The following is a 22,763-nucleotide window of genomic DNA, read 5'->3' as shown; positions in this document are numbered from 1 at the left end:
GTTGCGCAGGGAGCCTGTGCCTCCATGCGGGGACCATTCCTGCATCAGCGCCATCGACGAGCGGTCGGTCGTCGCGGATTGCGTCAAATACGACTCGGCGACGATCGGAGGGCACCGCTCGCCAGCTGGCTCCTGGCGGCTTCCACGCGAGCCGCATTAATTAGAAGCCACGAGCTCTTGTCTCACGATCCCCACGCCGCCCGCCTGTCACCTGACGTCATGTAGTTCTGCGACTTCTCCCGGACAGAGATCGTGATCTGCATCGTGAGCTCCAGGTAGATGCGGATGTAGATCCCGGGAGCTAGGTAGATCATGGTCTGCTCGCCGCAGCCGCACGGCATTTGCAGCAGGTTCTCGAGTCCGACTATCGACGGCCCCATGATGCTGCCTGGGGAGGAAGAAGGCGCGCCGCATGTGGGCGAGTCAGAGTAGGAGACGATGCCGTACCCGCACGAGTGCGATTACGGGCCGCGATCATCGAGGCGGCCGGGAGTCGTGTGGAAGGATTAAGGAGAGGAGTGCGGAACTTTTCCCGACCGAGCGCCTCACAGGACTTCTCGGATAAGTTTGGTAGCCCACCACACATTTAGACGCCGTACATTTGGATTATGCGCGTTCTTGTTTGCCACCGGGCATTGGTCCATTGTGGACAGAATCGATAAATGCGAAGTAACGCAACTTCCATTCGTATGGCAGCGTCTAAAACGCAACCGCGTCTCCACATGCTTCACCAGAGAAAAAGCATTTGGTGCCATGGACATGAACAAAGACAACGGGAGCAGAAGTCGAGAAGGAGCGACTTCTCCCCACGGAACAAAGATAAGCAGAATCTTTCGCGCTTCAGAAGACATGCACACACCCCCCCACGCCCGCCCGCCCTCACTGTAGATGTAGATGATGGCGGTGCCGCTGCCGTCCACGAAGTTGAACGGGAAGACGAAGAGGAAGTTGAAGGTGGCATTTGTGGGCGACAGAATGATCATCGCGCTCTGCGAGTGAGTCTGTGGGAATCCTGGGAACTGCGGAGACCAACGATACCAAACCCCCCCCCACCATCGCGAGTCATAAATTGAATCGTGGCTCCCCATATCGCGACGATTCAATCGATCGGGGGAGCGTCAATGCAACTCGTAACGCGCCGCTCATCCGCTTATCGCTCACGTAGAGAGAGGACAACTAGGAGGCGCGAGGATGAACCACAGATGAGCCGGAAGGCAGCAGCTACGCGGTGAACCGGCACTAACAACATTGCCCAAGCTCTGCAGTCCCCGATATATTAAATTGTTTTCAGCCAATTAAAGAGCATTCACATGTGGGAGGAAACCGGAGCACCCAGAGAAAACCCACCGGTGTGGCAACCCTCCATCCCATACAGATGGAATGAATGAGGTCCACATTTTTCCTTGACTGCATTTTCCTGGAGAGCCAAGGTAGGGCGCCTCCATGACATCTATGGGAAGGGAGCTTCCACCAACCCTCGCCTCCTCCACAGTGCTGGTTACAGGCCACGTGCGTAGCCACCACTGCCCGACTATCATCATCAGCAACACCACTCAAACGTTCATCGATACCACGAGCCACTAGGCACCGGCTCCTCAGCGGGTGAGAGGAAGGGTGGTGCGATAACGTGTGATGATGTGAGATGGCGCACGGTGCGATGGCATGTCAAGGCAATTTATTTTCCGTTGACACGTGGTGCCTTTCTGGCACAAATCTGCCACCCAAACCGATGATGCGTGCCGGCACATGGCTCACGATGACGACAGCGGTGCCCGCGCCAGCTCACCTTCACGACGACGCGCGCCGTCACGGTGTAGTTGATGCCCTGGTAGGAGACGACCACTGTGAAGGAGACCTCGCCCACGACGAGCAGCGACACGGCGAATGACGCGGTCCTGAGCTCGCCCGCGGGCACCACGAGGCCGCGCTGGTTGGCGACGGTGCCGGCCGACGGGAAGAGCACGGTGAAGTTGGCATCGCTCTCCTGCAGCGTCGCCACGACCTGCGGAGGCGGCGATCGACCGAGCTCCAGGTTAGGGAAAATGAGCGCACGACCTGCACCGGGCCTCTAGTGTCAATCAGTGAAGGCGGGAAGCACAAGGGTGACAGCAAAGAAGGGCACCACAGCTGTAGCATTTGTTACACTGGTCCCACCAAGTAGCATGTTGCCATGCAAGGTCCTCACTCACCCAAACAAAATCCGCTTAGCTTTCAAGATCTGGCGAGACTGGACACGGGTGCTTTGGTTGAGTCATTTGAACTTTCAATTTTACTCTATTTAATCGTTAGAGGTTCTGGGGTGGCATGGGCCCTGCTGCATAAAGTTTAAACGAGGCCCTCCCTGGCAACATCACCCACGACTGCAAGGAGGATGCATTCCCCACCCCCCAACACTGCCCCCTTGCACCCCCCCCCCCTCATGTTACCTCGGCCGCCCCTGTCTCTTGGTTGTTGAAGACGGTGGCCACCACGATGAACTCCTCCCCCAGAATGGCGACTTCCGGAACGTTCATGGAGATGTGCAACGGCGAAAACACCTTCAGCTACAACAACAACATCATCAACAAATTTTGATTTAAAGCTTTCGTGACTGCAGTAATTCATATTCTTAGTTCTTTCGGTAAAGTCACGTTGAAGGGAAACAATAAAATAATAAAAGATATCATTATATTATTGGTAATGTCACGTTGAAGGGAAACAATAAAATAATAAAACATTATTATTTTATTGTTTCCCTTCAACGTGACTTTACTGAAAGAACTAAGGATATAACATCATCAACAATGTATCGCACACCTTCCTCCACAAACGCGTCGGTCATTGCGCGACGCCACATTGCAGAAACGATGCTTTCAGCCTTGCCTAGTACGTGCAACGTGGGGTACACGTGACATGCGCGCAAGGCATCATGGGAGTCGTCCACGTGAGCGGCGAACTCTGCCTTGCGCCGCACCCTCCACGGCGGGTGCTCTCCCGCCTTCTCCACAAACGGAGCGAGAGGAGCGACCCCAACGCGACTGCGGCGCACCGCGACGAGTGGCGGATCGCATCGTACGCCACCGCAGTCTCTCCGCGCGAGTCTCTGGGTCTCGAGGCGGGGGTGGTTCACGCGCGCCATCCCACGGGAGGCAGCGGCAAGACGTCTCGATTTGTTGCGAAGCTACTCAATCCATACCCGTACGGAAGAAGCAGCAGCAGCTGTGTGCAAGCGCAGCTTTGTGGGTACGCGAGAGGTTGCTGTACCTGGGTGCCGGTCTTTGCCAGGCCGAGGCCATTGGTATTGGACATAGACAGGGCATAGCCCTCCCACACCGTGTTGATTCCCGGGACGGTGTCTGTGAACGTGCTCCTCCTGTTAGGTCTGGACAAGAGAAGGGTGGGGGCGAGGGGGAGGTGCAGTCTCAAGTCGGCACCAAGGGCGTCCATCCACGGACGAGGTCTTTCTGCGACGTTTTCACTCGGGACATCGATGATCCCCTCCCTCTACGATTCCACTGCTAAAATGCTCGGCCATAAATGGGTTACGAATCTATCATCACAGATGATGACGATGATGCCCGGGGGTTGGTGGACCACGCAAAATTTGTGAAACCCTCTATATGTGGGCTGCGAGGAGTGAGCAAATACCGTGCGGTGCATTACAAGGCGAAATAATAACTCTTATCCTCATCAGCCAGGATCCATCCACTGCTGGATGAAGTCCTCCCCTGCCTTAGTGCACCGCAGTCTTTAATCGTGTTGCAAAACTTTCTCAGTCTGCGTCTCCGGACTCGAGACTTTCGTCTTAGCCGCTCGTCACCATCGCGGCTAAAACAAGAAAGCACTCCAATGGTGAACACGAAGCTTTGTTGATGAATATTCCATCCAAGATAGAACCGTTAATGCCCGAATCTTGGGCATAAAAAAAAAAAAATCGGTGAGAGTGAAAGAGCCTCTTCAGCCAAGGCGGTGACATCACCGCCCCCTCCCTCAATGTCTCCCACCCTCCACGACACTCTGTTAAGGACTTACCCCAGAATGCCCGTCTGCCACAACCAAAACTCCGAGTTGGAGACTTGAACGTCCGGTTGAGGCGCCATCTCCCCCATTTGCTCCACCTCCCCCATTTGTGCAAGATGGTCAATGCCTGCAGGGGGGAAGACGACGAGGTCACGCGACGAGGTCACGCGACGAGGTCACGCGACGAGGTCACGCGACGAGGTCACGCGACGAGGTCACGCGACGAGGTCACGCGACGAGGTCACGCGACGAGGTCACGCGACGAGGTCGTTGTTCGCCCACCCACCCATCTGTTCATCTACGCCTCTGTATGCAAGGTCTCTATCTATGTAAGTCTATGCTTTCCTAAGGAAGTATATGGGTCTCTGTAAGCCTCCGAGTCTCTGCATAAGCCTATGGGTCTAGGCTCAGAGCCTGGGATAGAAGATAGCCCAGCCAACACCACAGGAGCCAGACTACAGCCACCTGTGATTAAAACCGGGCTCTTTATGGCAGCGAGTTGATGGTCTCAGTCTGACTGCACACAAAAAAACATCAGGTCTGAGAATTATACAAATTAGTTTGATCATTGTGCGATAAACTTTACTCTTATTTTGTAGAGCAAACAAAAGCAAAGCAATCTTGTGAAGATTACGACAGCAAGCAGAGATCTCACCACAACTCTCCACTCATTTCTCAGAACCGGGTTGCATTTGTTCAAGACGAGTCCATTTGTCGTCCAATTTTCTCTTGAACGGACATTTAACAGAAGCCGGTGGCACAGAGAGGAAAAGGTTGAGGCAGCCGCCCCGCGGCCACGTCACTCACCCCAGCCCTGCAGGTCCCCGTCCAAGAGGTATTCCAGGCCGGCCGCCTGTGGGGAGACGGTGGCAACACAAACGGTCAACGTCCCCATCCCATCGCTCGTCGATCATTGCCGAGGTGAAGCGGTCGTCGCCCTGTGCATGCAATCCAGAGGTCACCGCTTCGATTCCATCTCCCTGCAAGGCAGCTGAAACTCGGGGCGAGGTCTTTGAATCCTCCCGCCACCGCTGTCGACCCACACGAGGGAGCTTCCGAGAGCTCGATCTGGAGTGCGCTTGGCCTACTCTTCCGTGCTGGCTGGACGTCTCTCGGAAAGACGTGGGAGCACCCACACTTAACCCCACCACATGCCCACGTACACCGATGGGTGGAGAGAGGCGGCGGGGGTGTGCGAATTACGGAGCCTGGCACCGCGGCGTTTCCATTGCGGGGTGTGCGGTGCTGGGCAATGAAACCTCAAGCGGTTGATCGGTGTCCCCTAAAATGACGCGCCCCCTCCAAATTGTGATTGTAGCATTGCCCAGCCGGAGGGGCGGGGTGGCAGGGGGCCGGGAGAGGCAACCCGCGAGCAGAGGCGGTCTGGTGGAGCGGCCTTACCTCGAACTTGACGTGCATCCAGTTTTGCAAATCAGAGTCCAGCTGATAGATAACCTGATGGCAGGAGCAGAAGACAACACAAAAGTAGATATTTCGGCGCCAAATTATGCATTTGTAAACACAACCATTTGGCAACACGTTTTCTTTTCCAGGCAGTATTACTGACTAAGCATGTGGAATGTGTGTATTATTAAACAAAGAATACAAACGAAGCGCACTCATGGACTCCGTAACATCGTGCAATGCGCGCTCATCCTCGGGGAGGTGTATGATTCGCGACACGGCGGTGACTTCCGAGCGGCGCGACGGGACAGCGCAAGACGTAGCAACGCCAGCTCGTCTAGCACTGTCCCGTAGCACCGTCCCGTAGCGACGCCAACTCGCTATGGGACGGCGTGAGACGTAGCGGCACCAGCTCGTGACGGCGTCACCGGGAGAGGCGGCCAGGCACGTGCATGGTGTGTGACATCACCTTTGCCGAAAAGGGGTTATCCATTATGTCAGATTTAACATATCGTACAAGCAAATTAACTCTGATTAATTTGCCCGGTTTTATTTTGAGCGATAGAATGTTGTGCTAATAATGTAATTATTAGTAGAACAACTTGACGAGAGTAACCGTGACCCCACGGTGTTGGCAGAGGTACAGACGGAGGCAGCGAACGCATTCGCACGTTCATCCCTTTCTTTGGAAGGTTTTCAAATGTGAAACTCACGTGTGCACACAGCCACGGGGAGCCTCTGCTCCCGTGATTCTATCACACTACAACAGACCGCAGTCCCAACGACAACCAGCAACAAGACAATGCCTAACGACGTGCCGTTCAAATGATCTCCGCTCGTTTAATTTTGTCTGGCGCAACTTTTTCAGCTAAAGGTCAGAAAGGATGGCGGGAGCTTGACCCAAGGGCATGCCACAAATTACTCAACTGGGATTCAACGTAGTAATTATTGCCTCCTACTGGCAGACTAATGCCCCAGGAACCTCTTGTAAATGAGACTCATCCTGGCCTCTTGAGTTCTTACCTGTTTCAAGTTAACTTGAAGTACTACTTGGCATTTGGCAGAGGACTAAACTAGAAGAACCCCCTCTTAAATAAATGTGACCGAAGATCAAAGCATGTAAAGAAGCAGAGATAGGTGCATGCTTGATATTACGTGGAGAGATTTGAATTTGTGAAAACGTCTGGCCAAAAGCGTTGCTCGAAATGACAATGGCCAATGGTCAAGACTAACGACTGAGCAGCAGTCGGAGGAGGGAACACCCAAGAGGACATCCACCGTAGGAACGGAGCGATGAAAGAGTCTCGTGTGCAAGCGCTAGATGGATCACAACGGAAACTTATGGCAATGGCTTGGGAAGGCCTTCAGCCAACAGTAAATGGATGATGATCGCTCACCGTGTTCTCCATGTCCAAGTTACTTGCCCTTCCGTCCGTGGAGTACGGGGACACGGCGACTCCCACAAACGACCCGGGGTCAGAGGCCCTCACCTCCAGGCTCACATTATCTCCAGGCATAGCCGTGGCCTTGCTCCAGGTCACGGTCACCTGTAAGAAGAGCACAAACGCGTTCACGGCGCCAGACATCCACCAGCACCGCCACCACCGCCGACACCCCTGGCTCTTCACCAAAGTCAAAAAGATAAAGCTGTCAAATATCAACCAAGACAGCCGAGCATCTGTCAGCCTCTGCCTTCTTCGGCACCGCATACTTATGTATAGCCACGCCTACTCAGCCACGAGCTCCACGCACACAGGGGAGCGGCCTTCTCAAGCCTTCGAGTTGGTTCCACCTACTGCCCAGAGGCCCTGCCCACCCATCAGCTCTACCCACAGATAGCGCCCTTTTTTCTACATCACCAGTTGAGCAGGAGACCAGGAAATGTTAAAGCAGGGATAAAACAGTCGAACAACTCAAAAATGTCAAGATGAAAAATAAAAGACTTTCCGAAACTACCGGGACTGTCCTGGGTGAACCGGAACTTTTTGTAGCTTTAGCCACACGCTCAACAGACACCACAACTGCTGTACAGGAAGACGGTCGCTCAATAATAATACGTGCTGCCACCCTCGGTCACTTGCATTTGGCCGATATAAATGCGATAGCTTTGGTCACAAACGGTTCACCGAACCGACGCGCATCACCACTTCCATCGCGTGCATACCTCGCACTCGAAATTCCGAACGAATAAACAGGGACAATGCGTCATAAAACATCCCTCGCCTCTCTTGTTCCCGCCACGTCTCTCCTTGTAGCGAGAATCGTCAAAAACCGTGAGAGCCGCACGGCGCGACCGCAACGTGAGGGGGAGGGACGCCCGTCATCGCCACACTCGCACTCACCTCGTTGAGGAGGTAACCCAGCACTGGCAGCGAGACCATGTCGTGGACGATCATGTTGCTGCTGTCTGTGTAATACGCGATGACGTGGGCCACGGGGCCCCAGGCCCGCGACGGCGTCAGCAAGAACCGCGGCATGGCCGCCGTGCCGGCCTCCACCAGTTGGCCCCTCGACACCACCTGGCACGCGGGGACGTCCGCCGCTCGGCAAATGAGCGCTACGTTCAGAACGCGCACTCCCGGAGACGTCAGCCGGGTGCCGCTGCTCCACGCCGAAGTCCTCTCTTCCGTGCAACGCAAAAGCAAGGCGTGCGCACGCAGCAGCGTCCAAGCGTAAGTACTACGTCTCAAGGCACCGTCCCGAACCCATGAGCCTCGTTGTTTATAGAGCGAAAGAGAAGGGGGGGGGGGTGGTCAGAAATAGGCAGAGGAGGTCTGGAGCCTGGTCTGGAGCCTGGACTGGAACGGGGGCAGGGAGTCAACAGCACAGACGGCTGGGGGAAGGGAGTTTCTGATAATTGGCAGGAGAGGAGAACCAGTGAGCTCCCACTGTGCGAAGGTTGTTCCGAGGTCTTCCGCAAGTGCGTGAAGGGGAGTAGACTGAGATGAGAGAGGCAGGAGAGTATGGAGGGGAGCAGAGGGAGACATATAGGACGCACACAGAGATCCATACACAGGCCTGTAGACTTGCACAGAGACCCATCGGACTCCCTGCCCCTGCTCTAGCTGGTGCCCTTTGTGGTAATGGCCGTGTTGGGCGCACGCGTTACCTGGTAGGACACCTCTGTGATGTTATCCAGAGTTTCCACCGTGAAGGGAACAGGCATCCCAACCTGGAGACACAGCACACACCCACCCTGCAGTTACAGGGGACGCCATCCAAGCCAGAGCAGCACCTGGCTCCCGGCGTCACGCGGCCGGCATCGCACCGGTTCGACCCAGCGGCAGGAGCACCACAGAGCCCGCGTTGGTTTCGATGGCCCAGCCAGGACTCTGCTGAAATGACACCTATTTTACATAGGCACACCCACTCGGGCACTAGCCACACCCACTCGGGCACTAGCCCCGCCAATACAGGGAGTGGCCCGACACTTGCTCTGCCCACTACTCGGGTTGCCCCACCTTTCACTTGTATTGTGAGTCGGGCATAAGGCTGCACTGCGTGGAACATGGGACACCGTGTGGCACCGCGTGGCAGGAGGTTCTCACCCTGGCGACGGACTGATTGGCGGTGAAATCCAAGCTGTGGCCGAGACGGAAATTCATGTTCATATACACCGAATGACAAAATTCGACCTCTCCAAATCGAGCCTAGTCATGCACAGACACGGAGACACATGAACACACAGGCACCGCGCTGTTAGTAGCAGCAGCAGCAGAGGTCGGGCTGGGTTTGCCACCTGAGATACAAAAAGAGCGGGACATTGTGAGAAGATCTCACAGCACTGCGTGTAAGCGGGTTGAGAGCCTGGATCGGGCCCCGTTGGCCAGCATGTGTACCAAGACCGGTGCGCAGTGCGTGTTCTGGGCAGCAGCAGGAGGCGCTGCAGTGAAATCCGTTGCTGTTCTGCACGCCCCGCACCTTCATCCTCACCCACACTCCATTGCACCACCACACTGCTAGACCACAACAACTCACTCACGCAACCACCACACTGCTAGACCACAAAAACTCACTCACGCAACCACCACACTGCTAGACCACAACAACTCACGCAACCACCACACTGCTAGACCACAACAACTCACTCACGCAACCACCACACTGCTAGAGCACAACAACTCACTCACGCAACCACCACACTTGCTAGAGCACAACAACTCACTCACGCAACCACCACACTGCTAGACCACAACAACTCACTCACGCAACCACCACACTGCTACGTCACAACAACTCACTCACGCAACCACCACACTGCTACGTCACAACTCACTCACGCAACCACCACACTGCAGGTCGCCTCACTTCTCTCCCTCGGCTTCTTCCCCCTCGCACCGCTCCACTTTGGAATTCCCACCCATCGTCTATTTTCCCAAGCCTCCAAAATAACCTCGCTCAAATCAGAAAATAGCGTTACATTATTTATCTAAGATCCACGTTTATTCAAGCGCTCTTTGATGCCGTCCACTTGGCATGTGGGGCCTTTGGCTCCGCGCTCGGTGACGAGCCGGGTCCCGCGCTGCAGGGAGAACGCTTTGCAGGGCGACGTTCGAGAGAAACGCGGGAGAAGACGGAGCCCATGGGTTTTACCTCCACGAAGAGCACGATGGAGTCGCGAGACGTCGGTACGTCCACAGAAACGACCCCGCTGGCAGGGACCATGTAATTTCTTTGAAATCTTTGGTCGTTCAAAGATTGGTTGAGAAGCTTGCACCCATTCCTAGGCATCAATGATGAGGCCTGAGTTACCGTCACCATGAGCTTTGTGCCTAGATCCTGGGCCGTGAGTGGCTGGTCATCTGCGAGAGATACCCGGATCTGGAAAACACCGGACATTTGTCATACACTGTGACCCTAAAGCATTCGGAGTCTCTTTTTTTCATATATACACGCCATGTACACTTGTTAACAACAACAACAACTGTATGGGACTGAGTTACACAGTCAAGGGGTGAGCCCCTTGTGTGGAAATCCCAGCCGTGTTTCCCAACCCAGGTCTGGGAAGCCACATGGAGAAGCTAACGAGGGGGGTGTCACAAGACAGAGGGAGAATGACAGGAGGCGAGATAATGTGATACGGAGAAGGGTGTGGGGCATATCCGGTTAAATTCACCAAATGGGGAAAAGGATGGGATTGAGAGCCAATCAACAAAGAGGAACCAAGTCTCTAAATCTCTGACCTGGACCCAGCTTGGTAAAGGATTGGAGGTCGAACGTTGCCCTCCAAACCCAGAACTAACACCAATGGATGTCACACATTGGGGACCAGGCTAAGATGATCAACTCACTACTTGTGAGAAGCTGGTTTAAAAACACAGGCAACAGAACTCTCTAATTGAGCCCAGCTTCACAGGGGAGTTAGCTTCATGGATCTGGTCTCGTATCAGCCCTCTGATCGACCGACCACCTAAAATAAATGAGTAAAAATACTTTGTCATGCACTTACTTCTTGGTGGTAATGAAGACCCGGCTTGAGTTGCGAGCTTTTCACATTGGTGAGCTTCACTCTATGTTGTACAAGGCGAATTGTATCGGTGTGGCTTACTGTCCTGGCTTTGGAGCCACAAACAAAGTGAACAGGAAGAGGAGTCAATCACAACAACAAAATAAATTAATACATTACATTTATAAAACACCTTTCTACAAAGTGCTCCGATGCTGTAAATCAGAGAAACGCAAGCAGCGCACGGCTGCCTGGATGCCGCACAGCCCCAAGCAGCACCCCAGACAGTGGGTAGCGTCACAGACATGCAGCACAACAGAAGAAAGTACGGACACCCATCGTGCAGAGTCGTCGTCAAAGAACAAAGACTTTGGGAAGGCCACGCACTTGGGGGGCTCAATGACTCGGGGTGATAAACTCTGTCCACTTTTTAGAGGCTCATCAGGTCAGAGTGAGAAACTTAATCTCGACAGGAACGAGCCACCCGTGAAAAAGAGCTTCATAGCTAATCGGATTCGTGCAGGCTAAATAAAGATTCTGAAGGAGGCACCAAGGCCGCACCAATTCGATTGCACGGCTCCAGACAGCCCCTCGGGGTCAGGGATTATGCCCTTACTCTTTCATGGTAGTCGGATGTTTTAGAAGACCTACACTTTACCACACCACACGTGGCATGTGGCCTGCCCCGGAACTGCGGTGTACCTATTTATACTTATGAATGGAAGTAGGTGGAGGGGTATTTTTGTTTAGAAACATGCCCGAAGTTTTACAGCCGTGCCGGGAGATCAAACGGAACCGGTGAGAAGTCGAGTGTGCGCACCAGTGGTTGTATGTTGTACGCCGTGTGTTTGCCGTTAGTCGTGCGAGTGTTGTATGTTGTACGCCGTGTTTGCCGTTAATCGTGCGAGTGTTGTATGTTGTACGCCGTGTGTTTGCCGTTAGTCGTGCGAGTGTTGTATGTTGTACGCCGTGTTTGCCGTTAGTCGTGCGAGTGTTGTATTTTGTACGCCGTGTTTGCCGTTAGTCGTGCGAGTGTTGTATGTTGTACGCCGTGTTTGCCGTTAATCGTGCGAGTGTTGTATGTTGTACGCCGTGTGTTTGCCGTTAGTCGTGCGAGTGTTGTATGTTGTACGCCGTGTTTGCCGTTAGTCGTACGAGTGTTGTATGTTGTGTACAGTGTGTTTGGTGTTAGTAAGGAGTTTGCATCGTGTTGCGTACAAGTTATTGTGTTCGTGTAAAAGAGGTCTACACGTCCTTTCTTGGGGGTGCTTTGTTCCAGCAAAGTATACGGCACACTACGCGTGCGCTCTTTGCGAGCCGACGTTCCGGCCCACGTCTCCTCTTCAGTCGTTCCCGCAAGAGCATTACACCCACGTAAATTAGCACGGTTGGCTATGTACAGTGCGAGAGTACAACATACATATCTTTCCAGATGAGGGTCCCAAAAGATGCGGGGGAACGCAGGGGTCAGAGGTCAGGGGTCAGATTTAAATCGCGTTGAACAAAAGGCCCCGGCCCTACCTGTCTGGTCATCCTTGACCTCAACGGTGACGTAGAATGCTCTACGACCCTCCTGATTCCACTGATAATTGTTGAGCAGGGTCAGGATGTCATTACGTCTGATGATGACGTTTGTCGTTCCAGAAATCTGCAACTAAAAACGTCGTGTTATCGGGAATCCTAAAACATCATGTGGTTCCCCTCACCCCCCTGTCCCCCGCCTGCAAACTCGATAGCCACGCCACTGAATGCCACAGTGATTGAGGGGAAAGGGTTGGGGAATCATGATCGGGTTGCAACCTATCCAGGTTTGACCCAGACAGTTCAGGGATTGGCATTGGTGTTTAGGCAGCAGGAATTAATTTGTACCAAGATCCAGTACTCTTGTTGTATTGAACTTCATCACAGTCAAGTGGAATTTTGATAATAAACCTCGCGTTGATTGAGATGTATCTCCAGGTTTGGTCAGTGGGATAGGTGGCAACCCTTGATCAAGCACATTTGTGAACTTTACAACCTCACTGGGCTAACTCCAACACGTGTGTTTTAACTTCATTCAAAATATTTGACTGTGCCAGCATTCCCGATGACTCCGAGTAGAGTTCCAGAGGCAGGGAGCAGCACAACTCAGTTTTACTTCAAATTATAGGAACCACCAAGAGTTCACTCACGGATCTCAAAGTGCGGAGCACAAAGATGTCAATGGTTGCTGTAAATACAAAGGCCCAATACCGTCTCGAGCCTTTAAATGACTTCTAAAAAAAAATCTTGAACTTAACAGGAAGCCAGTGCAGCGATTCAACATATGGACAAGCACATACCACAGACAGAGCGCGCAGATGTACACGGTGCAAACGTGATGTGTCATACCGTTACGTTCATCCTGATGGACGCGTCGCTGAAAAACGTGCCGACGGTGACTTGTGCGATGCCTTGCCGAGGCTGACCTCGGCTCCTGCACACGACAAATATTTTTAGAATGAACGCAGTCGTGCGACCTTACATAACATGTGGGGCTACGACACAGCCAGCGTGTCGCAAAATCCGAACAAATGTTACAAGTTAAACAGGATGCCTAGCGATGTGTACTGCTGACATCTGTCCGTGCGCCCAGCTCTGGCTCCCACTCCTGTGTGTGTACGGGGATCAACCGCGACGCTCATCACTTCGTAGTTACAATTGACCCCCCACACTCCTCCAACCCCAGTCCTAGACCTCCCTTAGGATGACTCGGCCTCAAATGACCACCTGGTGCGGGGTGTAAAATCAGCACCAGCCCTCACCATGCAGTTATCGTCACTGAAGCATCATCGCTGCCATCGAGGGAGAAGTAGCTCGGGAGTTCGACGATCAACTCACTGGTGCGGCGACCTGCTCGGTGGACAAAGGTTGGGGGGGGGGGGGTGGGGAGGGATGACACCGCGGCTGAGAGCAGAGCTCCATGGTCGCTCCCAATTGCGGGCAGCAGCTGGCAAGTTCGGGCCTATCCGAGCCAGCTCTGGTCTGCCTGGAGTGGTCAACTGGGTCGGTTACCACCGTGACAGACACACACTTTGCAAGCGGTTCACAATCACGATTCGGAACTACATCGCGAATGCGACCGTGGTGTGGTCGTGGTAAGATTGCCGCCGGTTTGTCACGATTTGGGTGACGGTGATCGAGCGTTGCTGCTGCTCTAGAACAGTGGTGGTCATTACGTGCATCGTAAAAGATGTTGTCGTGGATCTCAGGACCAATCAGAGCAAACAATGACATCCAGCATAAGCACACAGCAATGGTTCATCTCCATATATAAAAGGCAAAGTTGTGAATGTGTCTGTTCAAAATGTTTAGCATACTTCCCGACATGCAACAAACTGGAAATTTGCCATGTGGGTACTTTCCAGACTGTACACCATGCAAAAGTTATAAAAATACACTTTTTTGGGGGGGGGGCTCAATAAAAAAAATGCACGGCAAGTGAGCTGTGACGTCAAATCTGTCACGTGACCCACACATGTGGAAGCGTAACGCATTGTAGTGTAGCGGTTAGCACGCTGTGTGTGTAATCTGTGTGTGTGTAATCTGTGTGTGTGTAATCTGTGTGTGTGTGGAAGCGTAACGCGTTGTAGTGTAGCGGTTAGCACGCTGTGTGTGTGTAATCTGTGTGTGTAATCTGTGTGTGTGTGTAATAGGTGTGTGTGTGGAAGCGTAACGCATTGTAGTGTAGTGGTTAGCGCGCTGTGTGTGTGTCATCTGTGTGTGTGTAATCTGTGTGTGTATCTGTGTGTGTAATCTGTGTGTGTAATCTGTGTGTGTGTAATCTGTGTGTTAGTGTAGTGGTTAGCGCTACGCCGCCCCTCGAACCCGGCGACCCGAGTTCGATTCCCGCTCACGGCCACCACCGGTGACGATTATTTGAACCGGTCCTGGGCCTCCCCTACGTCGACTCAGCCTCAAAACGAGTAACTGCTGTGGTATGTGAACATCGCCACTGGGGAGACAAAGGCGGCCGGGCGTGGTGAATCCAAGTCCCTGGCGAAGCCGGGTTGTAAAGCTCGTGGCAAATAAAAATCAGAGACCTCAGAACGGATTCATTAAAAACAGAACTATCTCTACCAATAGATGGCGCTGGTACTTGTTACGTGACACGGGCAGTCCTCGGCTTTGGAACCTAAATCGTTTGAGACCCGTTCGTAAGTCGAACGCTTCGTAAGTGGAAACACAATGCGCTGTATTTAAATGCCCATACAGTCAGTGTCATTAAATGTGTTACGTCTCAACAAAAAGGGAATCATATTTATGATTAAGAAATAAGTATTGTACATTGGCATGTAACACTGTAAAAAAATGCTGTATCGTAAATAAAAGATCAAATACATTGAGGCTTGATGCCGGCTTGCTTTACGGAATGGGAACAATGAGTCGGCACACACACGGGGCACGCGTGCACACGCAAAGACCCACACACACCGAAATCACAACAATACCCCCCCTCCCCCCCCGTGTAGCCTGTAACAGACTGTTGGGGCAAGTGCTGTTAGCGAGCAGCACCTGTGAAGGCCGGCACGGCACACGAGGGGGTGGGTGGTCAGCACCACGCCCGACCACCTTTGTCTCCCTCGTGATGATGTTTACACACCGCACCAGGTAATCATTTGAGGCCGAGTCGGTTCAGATAACAGTTACTGGTGTTGGCCGTGAGCAGGACTCAAAACTCGGGTCGCCGCTTTTGTAGCGCTCCCCACACACAAACACTCGCTCCAGCGTGAGGCCCACCCATTACATCTTGTAGAGGATCGCTCTCCACAACAAAATAGTTACACGCTTCGGTTTGCAAGTGCGAGTTCGCATTTTAAGTCAATGTAAAAATGTGTATATGCCATGGAAGCTGTTTCGTAAGTAGGGGTGTTCGTAAGTCGAGTGTTCGTAAATCCATGACTGATTGTGTCTATTATTAGAGGGTAATACAGGGTGCTTCAAAAAATGTTAACACTTATATGGGACAATCGTTTTTAATGGAAAAATAACGGATAATACTACACTGTAACATGATAAAATGTGAATGGCTTCAAAAAGTCAAAGAGTCTCCACTTGTTCGCCATCATTGTCAACACGTGGCCTAGAATCTTCTCCAGGTGGTCTCCGGATCCAGGAGGCAGCAAATTTCTGTGGTATTGTTGCAAATTCTCACAAGTGTTAAAAACAATTTGAAGCACCCTGTACATCTGTCAGGGTCATTGTTGGTCCTAACGTTCAGGTGGTCGATCACGGAGACCGTCAAGATCGACCAGAAGGAACCATCACGGACGGTGCTTGGAGGATTGGCAACCTCGGCACTAGAATGTGGATTTTCACAACAGTGCCCACATGCCACAGCATCTCAAGGCACTCTACAGAGACTGCAAAAAGTTTATTGATGGAGAGGCAGTCGATCACTGGACTTGAAGGAAGTCAACAGCAGGGCTGGCTGGGGGAGCGGAGTTCCAGACCATGAGGGGGGGGGGGGCTTGAGCAGAAGGCTGTAGCGTCTGCAGTGGAGAATGCGTGGAGGGGAGTAGAGTGAGATGAGAGGGGAGAAGGAGAGTGCATGGAGGGGGTAGAGTGAGATGAGAGGTAGGCGAGTGTGTGGAGGGGAGTAGAGTGAGATGAGAGGGCAGAGGAAGGAGAGTGCATGGAGGGGGTAGAGTGAGATGAGAGGGGAGAAGGAGAGTGCATGGAGGGGAGTAGAGTGAGATGAGAGGTAGGCGAGTGCGTGGAGGGGAGTAGAGTGAGATGAGAGGGGAGAGGAGAGTGCATGGAGGGGGTAGAGTGAGATAACGGTTAGGCGAGTGCGTGGAGGGGAGTAGAGTGAGATGAGAGGGGAGAGGAGAGTGCATGAAGGGGGTAGAGTGAGATGACAGGTAGGCGAGTGCGTGGAGGGGAGTAGAGTGAGATGAGAGGGGAGAGGAGAGTGCGTGGAGGGGGTAGAGTGAGATGAGAGGTAGGCGAGTGCGTGGAGGAGGTAGAGTGAGATGAGAGGGGAGAGGAGAGTGCGTGGAGGGGGTAGAGTGAGATGAGAGGTAGGCGAGTGCGTGGAGGGGGTAGAGTGAGATGAGAGGGGAGAGGAGAGTGCGTGGAGGGGGTAGAGTGAGATGAGAGGGCAGAGGAAGGAGAGTGCGTGGAGGGGAGTAGAGTGAGATGAGAGGGTGTATGCAGAGACGAATCCATGGAGGATCATTGTCCTGCATTTCACTCTGAACATAGGTTTGCAGTTCAGGTCCAGCCGGTAGCACTGGTTAATACTGTGGATGTATTAACCTTAGAAAACTACGTGCAGTCTGCTTCACAATGGACATTGAGGATCACTGACATTCAAAGAAGAATAGATGATTGTGCGCCAGCATCATGGTCCAAATTTGTCAAATTTATCCGCAAAATTGGGATTACACATCGTGAAACACAGCAGTGCAATGATCACCTTGCGCTATAAGAATGGCGCAGACACCAAAACGCACTCCCGATTTTATTTGAGTTGAGTGAACTGCGATCAGCACTTACTGTTGTTGTTAACTGTGAACTGGGTAACAGTCTGGAATCTCTACACACAGACAAAAACAACAAAAACAGCGTCACACAACACCGTCTTTAAATCCATTCAAGCAAATCACGCTGCGCCCTCGTGAACTTTATGAAGTGCGATCCGCTCATCGCACTACCAACCCAGGAGGCGAGAACGCTGCCATTGGATGGATCACCACTGTTACAAAGACTAAGCGTCATCTGCGCAAGTCTCCACTCGTTCACCGCGCGTGACGACAGCGGCCCGGCTCCATCTCTGCAGTGGAGAAATAACCCGAAGGCTCCTGAGCAGTGCTAGACTGGCTCAGCACGACTCGATTGTGCAATGGAAAAATAAGTTATTAGCATTGGGACAACTTCGTCTTTAGCAGCGCACATCTGAGCTGCCCCCTCCCCCACTGCTATTCCACTGCCCGTGCCACCCCCACCCCTGACACTCGCCTCGGCCTCCACGTGTATTCTCCATCGGTTTTTTTCCGCCAGCACGGACAGAGGGAAGTGCAGGGAGATGGCGCCGTTCTTTGCTTGCACGTCCTTCCACGACTGCACCAGCAACCCCACTGGGTTCTGCAAAGAAAAATATCCCTCGTATAGCCTTAACAGACTTTTAGGGCTGTTAGCGAGCACCTACGAAGGCCGGCACGGCACACGAGGGGTCTGTGTGGCTAACTCCACACCTTGCCTCCTTTCTCTCCCCAGTGGTCAGGCTCATACCCAGCGCCAGGTACTCATTTAAGGTCGAGTTGACTTAGGGTAGGCCCTTGGCCGGTTAGGACATTCGTCACCAATGTGAGTCTTGAACAACAATTAAACTCTGCTCGCCGGGTTCGTAGCGCGGCGCGCACACGCGCAGATGCACGCTCAGGTGCACGTACCCACACGGAGACGTTGAAAGACCCGTGGTAGGGCAAGAGGTTCCGGTAGACGCCGATCACGTTGAAGTGCACCTCGTCGCCCGGCGCGTAGACCAAGCGGTTGAGCTGCACCAAGATGCCTACGTCCCGTGGGGCCACATTGCGGCGCAGCTGCGTGAAGAAAAGCTCCCTGCCGTCGGCCTTGCCTGTGATGGTTATGTCGTAGCGTCTGGTGTTACCTGTCAGGATCTCGGCCTGCATAAGCGAGAATGCACGGAGGGGTCACGGGAAGCGGCAGGGGGCCCTCGCGCGACGTCGATAGCGGCCGGGTCATTAGAACCTCCTCGGTCTCTCCTGCTCCTATCTCTCAGTGGACCTCCTGCAGTGGCCACGTGAATCCTTCAGATACGACTTTCAAAAGCATCCCCGACCTGCTATAAGCTACCTCTTTATTTGTTTAATTTATTTACGCTGAGTTTGTTTGTCCAGGTGTGGCCACAAGAGACCAAAATAGGAGTCTCATTTGCAAGAGTGACCTGGGTCACCACAAGGACAAAAGTAGTCAAGTAAAAACAAATATAGCAATGATGCCAAACAGACTTCGGCGCAAGAACAACCGCCTTACAGAAGAAAATCGAAAACGGTGCCCAAACACAAATATTTCAGACAGGACATGGCAGTCTCAACGTGCACAACCTCATGATGTGGCTAACCCAGGGCGCATCGGGGCATCTTGAAAGTAGTTCTGAGGATTGTTTTTTTTGTTTGTCCTGAGCGAGGAGGGCAAAAGGCCCATCGTTGGTCATGCTCTGAGGAGAACATCCCGCCGTGGTCCTTCCAAGGACCACGTCTCACGCTCTCGAGGAGGGTGGCATGTGCAGAGAAGACTCACCTCACTGAAGGTCACTTTTCTGGTTGAACCTGCGAACACAAAACGCCACGTTACACCCTGCACCAATGGAATGCGCGCAATCAATAAGAGAAGAGTTCCACACACAGCTTACAATTTTTATATTCCGTCTTGTCTATGGTGCATTGTTTAGGAGCATCGTAAATGGTCTGCAAGTATTAGGGAAACAAACAGGGCTCACAGATGCTGCTGCTGTTGTTAATGCCAAGGAAATCGAGTGTAATTGGGCAGCTGTGATGCCACAGCAGCGAAGCCGCTCTGTCGGCGCCGCGCCTGCGAGGCCACCGCAACAAAGCAGCCTGGCCGACGCTGTTTTTCCTCCACCACCCCCCACATGAGCCCACACACACACCCCCATGTAGGACCTCGTAGGGAAGTCACCTGGCCTCCAGATTTTCACCCAGGAGCCCAGCCATAGTGGAAATTGGCCGACTTCCTCCAGGTTGAATTACACTGCGGCGACGTGAATTGACGTGCAATTGCATGGTCACGACGAGGCCACTCCGCCACCGGGTTAAAGACACACACAACACAAGGGGGGTTAGGAGGGAGGGGGTGGGGCCACAAGCTGCGGGGCGAGCGTGAGCGTGCTTGAATGCCCCCAACGGCGCGGCGGCCCCTTTGATGCGGAACGGAGGACGCGGAGGCCGCCGAGGACATCGGCCCGAATGATGTGACTTTACAGGGGAACTCTCTGATTGGCTGGGGACCCCCTAGGATTAGCGGCGGCTCCCTGATTGGCCAGGAAGACCGCAGGATTAACCGAACGAGCCCTTTGCTGCAGACGAGGATAAAATGGGAGAGGAGAGCGCGATGTTCAGTTCGTGTTTTTCTCAAGTCAGCGAGCCACGCGATCAGCCTCCCCGCAACTCGTGCGTCCGAGTGGCGCTCCGAGTGCAGCTGGGACCCACAAGCAGGGAGGATTCTACAACACCCTCGTCTCCCCAACTCTTAACGCAGACACGAAAAATCGTGAGTACGTACGAAGGGCTTAGTGGACAATAGCGTGAGAACTCCTCGGGAGATTCATTCGAAATAGGCGGGACTGATTGGGTCTTAGACCGTCGAGAATAGGTTAGTTATTCTACTAATATTGACTCCGGGCTACGTAATATTCAGCTTCGGACTCGCCGAGAATAAACTGTTAGTGATTTCTGTGAGGGTGGAGAGAGTGTGGACGCAGTGTGGGCACGTGCGTCACGTATTCAGTGATAAAGCTGCCGCGCGCCGGTGACCAATATTTGCGCTCGAGGGCGTTAAGTGGATCGGCGTGTGCGAGATTCAAGCAAGCGGTGGTGGTTATTGCGATGGTGGTTGTGGTGGATGTTGCTTAGGTGTAGAGCTCCACCGCGAGGTACACGGGTGCACACGTGCATATTCATGCAGCTATTTTTAGCGCGTGCGTGTGGTGAGCGACGGTAGGCTCGCATGGGTACGCACGAGATTATCCATACGGCCTGTGTTTAGCGTGTGCCCGCGGTGAGCGACGGTGGACTCGCACGGGTACACGTGGGATTATTCATACAGCCCTTTAAATCATCTCCGAGGCCCCCCTCCAATCGGCTACGCATGTACGAGTGACGTCGCTGCCCTTTGACCCCTGCCCCCCCCATCCCACGCGTGCGATTGGTGCGCATCGTTGTGGGAGCAGCCGCGTCGGGTTGGAGCTGCAGCGGGTATACGAGTGTGAGCAGGAGCGTACGGGGAGTCTCCTACCAACGTTTGGAGGAGTGTGCGCAGAGAGTGTGTGAATTAACCTCTGGTGGCTAAGTGCCAGCCGCAAGTCATGCCCCACACAGAGGACGTGGAGGCGGCGAGGCCGTGGACTCGCGGCAAGAGGAGGGGAGTCGGGGAGCAGCAACCCTCCCCAGGAAGAGAAAGAGGGGAGCAGCGGATCTCACACGAGTGAGGAGCCGGGGGTCAGCCTCCCCCACACAGGACTCCCCAAGATAACAGCTAACGACAGATGAGAGAGGAAACGAACTCCGTTGGAGCAGAGACCGAGAGAAGGGAGAAGCAGAAAAAAAAGGAGGGGATTGGGAAGATAATTGGGGAGGCCTTCACCCCGGTGAGTGAGGAGTTACCGGCCACCCACCTCGACCTGTACTGCGTAGCAGGCGCGGTGTGAATAATTCCCCATGACCACGGTGCACGTGTCGCTGGAGGGTTTGCGTCCCAGGGTCGCCCGCCGATGAGGGGTCAGGCAGTCGCTTACCCACACGCAGGCCGCTAAGCTCCTTGCGAATGCCGTTGGGCTGAAGCTGCAGGGTCACGTCCGCTTGGGTCTCGCTGCCGTTGATCCAAAGGAGGGAGACGGCCATCGTGAAGTCGCCGCTGCTCCACTTGCGTGGGTAGGTGACGAAGTACGAGCTGGCGGGGACGGGCGCAATCGGCAGAGTTCGCGAGCGGCGATTAGTGCACGGATTCATACTCCTCAACCACAGGTGGATCTCGATGCTTCAAGAGGGATAGTGGCCCCACATTTGTCAACGGTTTTAAAACAGGCCCCTGCATTAACAGCAATAATACAAACACAGCCAATCTATTTTCTCCGATAAATATCAAGAGTGGAATGCGCTCCTACTCCATATTCACCAACTTAATCCTTTCCACTATTTATTTCCCAATTTAAAAAAAATGTTTGCTGCAGCATTTCATTGAGTTGACATTGGTTTGGGTGTGCTATGGCTCTTGCGAGTGACAATATATATTTGCACTGTTGTCTTTTACAGCGTTGTGATACGCAGTCGCGTTAACGACGCTATTTTTAAATTAATTATTATTGATAATATTTTGGGGTCTCAGGTGGGCGGCAATTGCTTCCTCCCCTCCCCCAGCTTGGATCTGCCACAGACTTCAATGATCAGGTCACAGGTTAAAGGGTCGCCTCCCATTTTTGCCTTGGCAATGCGACACGTTTGCATGCACTGGCAAGAGGAGGAGTCGATGAGGAGTGAGATGTGGATGACGAGATGGTCTTGTGATGAGGAGTGAGGTGGTGGTGATGAGGAGCGAGGTGTAGATGACGAGATCGTGTGAGGTGACGAAGTGGAGGTCTCACCCATTGGCCACAGCGACCGAAAGCGTCAGCAGGAAGAAGAGACGCATCTCGAGTGCCTGGATCTACAACACGGAGACGGACACGGAGTGAGACGCGACACACAGGGAGAGGCGACAAAGACTCCCCGTATATATCCTTAATAGACTGTTGGGACAGGAGCTGTTAGCGAGCCGGCACGGCACACGAGGGGGTGGGGGGCCATCACCACGCCCGGCCGCCTTTGTCTCCCTAGTGGCGATGTTCACGCACCACACCAGGTACGCATTTGAGGCAGTCGACCTAGTGGAGGCCCAGGACCGGTTCAGATATTCGCCACTGTCGTTGGTCGTGAGCAGGAATCGAACTCGGGTCGCCGGGTTTGTAGCGCAGCGCGCTAACCACTCTGCCGCTACCTCCCACTCGAGACGGACACGCGCCCACAGCCTCTCCCTTCCATCACCAACTCCATCTCATTTCCCAACTTCCCTACCCATGGGGCCGTCCATAAATCACGTCACGCGATTTTGGCTGATATTTTACCCCCCCTCGTCACACGGCGTCACAAAGAGT

At 53.4% G+C, this 22,763-nt stretch overlaps 1 protein-coding gene across 2 annotated transcripts in view; it reads right to left on the bottom strand.

Moving 5' to 3' along the window:
• Nucleotides 1–22,763, bottom strand: part of LOC116945123 (CD109 antigen-like) — a 33,266-nt gene that overhangs the window by 8,855 nt on the left and 1,648 nt on the right. Inside the window, exons 2-24 of one of the 2 annotated variants that reach the window (XM_076068903.1) lie at nt 22,215–22,276; nt 21,369–21,523; nt 19,136–19,164; nt 18,265–18,498; nt 17,831–17,956; nt 17,369–17,408; nt 13,633–13,720; nt 13,220–13,304; nt 12,371–12,497; nt 10,853–10,959; nt 9,997–10,224; nt 8,952–9,053; nt 8,513–8,575; nt 7,746–7,922; nt 6,801–6,950; nt 5,401–5,454; nt 4,807–4,852; nt 4,012–4,126; nt 3,244–3,361; nt 2,427–2,543; nt 1,787–2,002; nt 884–1,019; nt 212–388 (exon numbers count right to left, since the gene is read on the bottom strand). In XM_076068903.1, the coding sequence (XP_075925018.1) occupies nt 212–388; nt 884–1,019; nt 1,787–2,002; nt 2,427–2,543; nt 3,244–3,361; nt 4,012–4,126; nt 4,807–4,852; nt 5,401–5,454; nt 6,801–6,950; nt 7,746–7,922; nt 8,513–8,575; nt 8,952–9,053; nt 9,997–10,224; nt 10,853–10,959; nt 12,371–12,497; nt 13,220–13,304; nt 13,633–13,720; nt 17,369–17,408; nt 17,831–17,956; nt 18,265–18,498; nt 19,136–19,164; nt 21,369–21,523; nt 22,215–22,261 (2,737 nt within the window). In that variant the 5' untranslated portion in view covers nt 22,262–22,276. Of the gene's footprint in view, nt 1–211; nt 389–883; nt 1,020–1,786; nt 2,003–2,426; nt 2,544–3,243; nt 3,362–4,011; nt 4,127–4,806; nt 4,853–5,400; nt 5,455–6,800; nt 6,951–7,745; nt 7,923–8,512; nt 8,576–8,951; nt 9,054–9,996; nt 10,225–10,852; nt 10,960–12,370; nt 12,504–13,219; nt 13,305–13,632; nt 13,721–17,368; nt 17,409–17,830; nt 17,957–18,264; nt 18,499–19,135; nt 19,165–21,368; nt 21,524–22,214; nt 22,277–22,763 lie in introns of both variants that reach the window. The other variant, XM_032959263.2, reaches the window with a different exon arrangement.

Source organism: Petromyzon marinus, chromosome 23 (assembly GCF_048934315.1).
Source record: "Petromyzon marinus isolate PM22_M1 ecotype Great Lakes invasive population chromosome 23, UKy_Petmar_22M1.pri1.0, whole genome shotgun sequence".
Lineage (NCBI taxonomy): Eukaryota > Metazoa > Chordata > Hyperoartia > Petromyzontiformes > Petromyzontidae > Petromyzon > Petromyzon marinus.
The sequence above is the reverse complement of the archived record's forward strand: the minus strand, read 5'-3'. Positions and strand labels throughout refer to the sequence as shown.